At 39.8% G+C, this 6,750-nt stretch overlaps 1 protein-coding gene across 1 annotated transcript; it reads right to left on the bottom strand.

The window, feature by feature from the left end:
• Window positions 1–3,400: 3,400 nt before the first annotated feature.
• LOC105069931 (olfactory receptor 1L4) lies at window positions 3,401–4,434 on the bottom strand. Its single transcript, XM_010956173.2, has one exon. The coding sequence runs from the start codon at window positions 4,370–4,372 to the stop codon at window positions 3,401–3,403; it is 972 nt and encodes a 323-aa protein (XP_010954475.1). The 5' UTR covers window positions 4,373–4,434.
• Window positions 4,435–6,750: the final 2,316 nt, after the last annotated feature.

Here is a 6,750-nt window from a genome sequence, read left to right as displayed (position 1 = left end):
ATAGTATTGTTTGAAGTCTGGGAGGGTTATGCCTGTAGCCTCGTCATTGTATATTCTTGATACCTTTGTTGAAAATTAGTTGATGGTATTCACCTCCTTGTATTCCTGGGTTCTCTGCTCTGTTCCACTGGTCTTTATGCCAATACCACGCTGTTTTGGTTACTGTGGCTTTGTAATGTATTTTGAAATCATGAAAGGTGAGGTCTCTAGCTTTGTTTTTCAGTCTCAAGATTGTTTTTGATATTTTGGGTCCTTTATAGTTCCATATGCATTTTAGGATATTGTTATTAATTTCTTTCAGAAAGACAATTAGGATTTTAGAATTTTATAGAAATTGAACCCTTAGGTCATTTTGCGTGTTAAGGACTTTTTAACAATACTTAGTCTTCCTATCCAGAAACAAGTGAAATCTTTCCATTTATTTGGGTCTTCTTTAATTTCTTTTTATCAAATATTTTTGTTTCCTATGTATAAGTAATTTCACCTCCATGATTAAGTTTATTCCTAAGTAATTTATTCATCTGATGCTAGTGATGTGGTTGTGTTTATGAATTTCCTTTTCAGATTGTTCATCGCTAGTGTATAGAATCACAAGTGATTCCTTAACCCACTCCAGTCGGGCTCTGTTTCCATTGCTCCATTGAAACTTTATTACCAATGCCACCAGTGGCCTTTTTGTCACTCAAGCTAATGGACAATCCTCCAGGCTTATTTTGCTGAAATGCTCATTGTATTTTGATGTGGATTAATAGCTGCTGTATCTTGAAACTTCTATTCTTGGCTTTTGTGACTACTCTGTGTCAGTCCTCTTTGCTGACACCTTCTCTATCAGACTCTTCAATGTCAGAAATACTCAGCACTCTTCCCTAGGCCCTCCTCAGCTTTCATCTTTCTTGTTTATGTCCCTCAGTCTAATAAACAGGCAAAATAGGTTCAAAGAACTAAATTCTTCTTAGATCAGTATTAAGCAAAATGGTCAATATTTAGGTATATGTAATTAGCTTACAGTAGTAGGACCCAATACATTTCCCTTCATGATTTTCTCCTCAAAGGACATACCTATAGTATTACTCTACTATTGTATTCAACCAGCCTCTCGGGTACCCATATGGTGGAAGGAAGAGTTGTTAAGCAGTTGTTAAGAATCTTCCTGGTCTCCTCCCAAGGACAATACAGAAGAGATTCACCCAACTTGGTGAGTGTTCAGAAGGTCTGCTTAGATATTTCCTCTGATTATATCTACTTTCAGAGAGGACTTACTTAATCTTGCCAGTGGGTATTAGCGACTTCCCAAGTAAATGTCTGGGCTTCTTTGTTTGGATGGCAAAATCTTTATGAAAATCACCAGATACAACGCTCCCATATCAGCTCACTCCTTCTGAATGGTGTCAGGCTATCCTGTGGGAATCGCTTCATACTTTGACAGACACAACACTCTAGCTCTGCCTGAGACGCTTAGGCCTAGTCTTTCATCTGGGTGTGCTAGTGCTAGTTCATGGTCACTAAGTATCTACTTCTCTCTAGTTTGAACTTCTTGGAATATCTGTAAGCGTCTAAGTAAAAGATCTTGATTTCTCAGTGCCTATGTGTTGTTGAGAAAAAGGAATCTGGAAATGATGGCCAAGTGAAGTCAGAACTAAAAAACTATAGGTTTCCTGGGACCAAAAGGACTTAATAATCTTTATAGTTACAGAAGGTGTAATTATGAATTTATTTATTTAATATATGCCAGCATTCTTTACATTCTAAAGTGGTTTATGTCCTTGGTAGGGCATGAGAAAACTGACACATTAATAGAGGAAATGGAAAAGGTAGTGATTTCCCAGGCCAGCACCCCCAAAGCTGAGTGATTAGTGGGAGACAGTGGTGAAAGGCAGGTGTGCCTGTACAAATATGAAAGCTGTTGCAAAATTAGTCCATTTCTTGGATTGCTGATTTGTTTCCTGATAGTTGGAAGAGGACATAGTGACAGCGATGGCAAGGACCTGGATGTTGGTTCTAGGTGTCCCTGTGTTCCATTAGGGTGTTATATATTTTTACACCAAAAAACTTGTATTCAAATTCAGATCCTGCATCAACAAGATTATGATGCATAAGAACTGGTGATTGTAAAATCTTGTTGAAATAATTGAGGCAAAAGGATTCCTTGGAGAGAATATCTATCTTAAGTTACTATTGTTATTGACAATAACATAATCAGAGAAGGACTGATTAGGCAACACATCCACCTATGTATTTGTGTGTTATTAGGATTATGAGTGTTCATTGATGCAGTTCACCAAGTATTTCTGGCTCTTTATTTTACAGATACATCGTTTTATAGTGCCTTCTGGCTCCCTTGGGTTTGAGTGGGATCATGAGATTAGTTGTGGACAGTCAGTAGCGGTCAAAGTGGTGTGATTCACTTCTGGACAGAGTGTTTAACTGCCAGTGCAAAAACTTCAAGAGTCTTTTTAGCCTTTGACAGAGTGATAATTAACACTTAATTAATGTTTACCATGGTGACTGCTCCATCAGCTATGGTGCCTGAGTGTTTTAACTGAGCAGCACTCTCTACTTTTCTATGGTGGATATGCAGTGTGAGTAAAGAATAAAGGTTTGGTTCTAAGGTCCCAGGAATTTCAGATTGGTTTTTTTTTTCTCCCCACAGCATAACCTAGCTTACTCTGGCTGACACATGTTGCTTTTTATAGGGTATAATGAGCATTTTAGTAAGAATCTGGCCACGTGGAGAAAAGAAGAATTAAGAAGGAAGGGAAGAGGGGTGGAGTGCTGAGAATTCACACAGTGATGATACTTTGGTGCTGGTGGGAGGAGTAAGTCAACTTCGTAGAGTCTTCTATTTTTCCCATCCTATTCCCCCTGCTCTCAAGTTATGCCTCATAGGGCTTTTCATTGTGTCTCAAACACATTCTGATGTTTATTGCATTTACCTGCTTGGATGGTTTCCACTGTCTGGAATACTCTATCCATTTCCTTGTTCTTTAGTTTTCATCCGTCAAAATTCAACCCATCTTTAAGGGCAGTTCAAGAAGTATTCCCAATACTCTAGGAAGCCCATACAATGTCTTTAAAAAAACTAGTAGGATTTGATAGTTCCTTGAGCACTGACCATTGTCAAGCTTATGGAGGAGTTACTTGGAGATAGCTTTTCCCTGTATGTGAATGCAGAAACTGTTTTCCTGATATCTGAATTCTTAACAGTAACAAGTGGGATCGAACATGTATCTGGTCAAGGTCATTGTAGAAGCAAGTGTTTTAGCTTCAAGGTCAATGTTCTTACTGAGATTTAACACCTCTTATAATCTCGTTGACTACCATGTGAAAAATGGGTAGGAAGGAAACTGTGATCATCTCTTAGGTCATCCCCCAGTGATGACAACCTGTCTTGTTGTTCTTTCTATGAGTGAATTCTGTCCCTTAATTTCCTCAAACCCCTCTTCATATCTTTGTTCCTCAGGCTGTAGATGAATGGGTTCAGCATGGGGGTCACTATTGTGTACATAACTGTGGCTACCCTGTCCTTCACCACTGAGTACATGGACAGGGGCCTAAAATAGACATAGATGACACTCCCATAGAACAAAACCACTACGGAGAGGTGGGAGCCACAGGTAGAGAAGGCCTTCCACTTCCCAGCTGCAGACGGGACTTTGAGCACAGTGATGATGATTCGCAGGTAGGAGAAGAGAATGCACAGGAAGGGAGTCACAATGACAGCCAGGGTCTCAGTCATGACCACAATCTGGTTGGAAGATGTGTCAGAGCAGGACAGCTTTAGCACAGGCTGGGTATCACAAAAGAAGTGCTTGATGACATGGGAGGCACAGAAAGACAGGTGGGACATGAGTACCACACGCAGCAGGGAGTGCAGGTGAGAGATGGTGCAAGAACCCAGCAGCATGAGGAGGCAACGCTGTGGGCTCATCACCACATCGTAATGGAAGGGGTTGCAGATGGCTATCAGCCGATCTATGGCCATTGAGGCCAGCAGGTAGCTGTCAGTATTCGCAAAGGCCATGAAGAAGTACATCTGGACCAGGCAGCCGATATAGGAGATAGACTTTGTGTCTGAGAGTAAGTTCACCAGCATCTTGGGCACAATGACTGTTGTAAAGCAGATGTCCATGAAGGACAGGCTGCTGAGAAAAAAGTACATAGGGGTGTGGAGCCGGGAGTCAGAGTGTATGGCCAGGATGATGAGTGCATTCCCCACCAGGGTGACCAGGTACATGGTGAGGAAGACAGCAAAGAGGGGCTTCTGCAGCTGAGGGTTGGAAGAGACGCCCAGGAGGATAAATCCCGAGGTGCTGCTGTAGTTCTGTGTCTCCATGTCCTTGACCTCGTCCCGGACGGGGTGTGGAGAAGCCATGGGAGAGATGTGAAGGGCAATTTGATCAAGAGGGCTTCTTCCCTAACCTCCAGCCTATAAAGAAAAGAATCCCACTGCTCTTTGTTAGGATATTTATTTCAAGCAGGGGGCAAAATCCAGCAAGTGGGAAGTTAAACAATTTCAAGCTGCTTCCTAAATGAGAAACTAAAGTTTTCCCATGTTATCTTAGGAACTTCTATGTAGCCTAACTTGTCTGAGTTATTCTCAGTTCTCTTTTGGAAGATTCATCTTAGACTGTTTCATGACCAACTCCCTAGCCAACCCCCCCCCCCCCATTTTTCACCTTGTCATAGTGGAAGAGGCTGCTGGGTCCCACCTTGAATCGGGATGCCTTCATACAATAGTCCTCATGACTGAGGTCCTCGCGTCACAATTCTTTCCTACTCATATGTCCAGAGGTGGTGGTGGTTGGTGGTGGTGGTGGGCATGGGACCAAAATGAGCATCAGATTTAGTCAATGCTCCCTGGTCCCACAGAGTTCAGATGAGAATTTGTTATGTCTTCAGTGCAAATACTTGCTTAATGTTGATTTAAGCAGTTCTGTTTGGCTAACAATGATCTGGACACTTAAAGTCTAAGTTTTTGGTTCAGGGATGCCACTGAAAATAGGAATACATTTGACCATTGAACAACATGGGTTTGAACCTTGGGGGTCCACTTTTTTCAATAAATATGTAGTATAGTTCTACATGATCCATGGGTTGGTTGAATTCGTGGATGTGGAACCCATGGGTATGGAGTGCCTGCTGACTGTGAAGTTACATGTGATTTTTTGACTGTGGGAAGGATCAATGCCCTTTACCCCCGTGTTGTTCAAGGGTCAACTGTACTACCAGGCATACCCTATGTTACTGAATTTATTTCTTTAAATAAATAATATTTTTTGTGTTTGAAACTATGAAGTTCTCGTTCTAAACATTCAAATATTACAGGAATATAAAACTTGGAATGTAAGAGTCTCATTCTTACTAATATTATGCAAAGAGAAGGTGCAGATGGCCTCTGGTTACCTCTGTTGTGCTACATTGCTTGGATGGTAGTCTAAGCTATTGAAAAAGCAAAATGAATGAAATGGAGGCATAAATATCAGATAAAATGAAATTGTCATTCAAAAAAAAGTGATTTGGCTGTCTATGGAGAAAAATCCAAAATAACCATCTGAAAACTTTCAAAATCTATGAAGATTTCACCAGTGTCCTGATACAAGGTAGGTATACAAATATTAATGCTTTTCCTCTATTAGGAAAATGTAAAAAAGAAAGGAGTTTCAATTGACAATGGCATGAAAGTCCAAAATATAATTAGGAACAAACCCAAGAAGGGGAAAAAAAAAAAAAAAGAGATGAGAAATAACTATCTGGAGAAACTATGGCAGAATAGAAAGGACGGTCTGAAAAGAAAGATTCAATGTTTTAAAATGTCAATTCTTAGTTTCCACGTATAAGTGATACCACACACAGCATTTGTATTCCTCTATCTGACTTCTTTCACTTAGCATAATGCCCTCTAGGTCCATCTATATTGTTGTGGTAGGATTTCCTTCTCTCCTACGACTGAATCTAGAAAAGACAAACTCTTAGAAACAGAGAGTAGATTGGTAGTTTCCAGGGGCTGAAGGGTGGAGGAAATGGGGTACAAATTTCCGGTTACAAGGCGAATAAGTTATGGGGATCTATGGTAGTGCAGTTAACAATGCTGTATTATATATTTGAACTTTGATAAAAGAGTACATTATTTTTTAAACTTTAATTTATTGACATGTAATTGGCATATGACGTTGTGTAAGTTAAGATGTAAAATGTGTTGATTTGATACATTTATATTTTGCAGGGTAGTTACCAGCATAGCATTAGCTAACACCTCTATCACCTCACATAATTATCATTTCTTTTTTTGTGGTGGGATCAAAATTAAGATCAAGTCTCTTAGCTACTTTTGAAGTGCATGTATAATTTAGTATTGCTGTCTGTAATTGCTATGCTGTGTATTAAATCTCCAGCACTTATTGATCTAATGATTGCAATTTTGCACTCTTATGCAACATTTTCCAAATTCCCACAACTCCCACCCCCGGTGACCTCTCTTTTCTTACGAGAGTAGATCTTGATATTGTCACCACACACGCATACACAAAGGTAATTGTGTGAGATGGTGGAGGTGTTAACTAACCCTACTGTGGCAATCATTTTGAAATTAATATGTGTATCAAATCATCACATTGTACACCTTAAGTTTACAGTATGTTACATGCCAATTGTATCTCTATGAATCTGGAAAAAAGCCAATTCTCAAATTAATAAAATGCAATTCACCTATAATAACACCCAAAGGGAATTTTTAATGGGACTTGAGAAGGT

The sequence above is a fragment of the Camelus bactrianus genome, chromosome 4, assembly GCF_048773025.1.
Source record: "Camelus bactrianus isolate YW-2024 breed Bactrian camel chromosome 4, ASM4877302v1, whole genome shotgun sequence".
Classification (NCBI taxonomy): domain Eukaryota; kingdom Metazoa; phylum Chordata; class Mammalia; order Artiodactyla; family Camelidae; genus Camelus; species Camelus bactrianus.
Note: the sequence above shows the minus strand (reverse complement) of the source record. Positions and strands in the feature narration are given on the sequence as shown.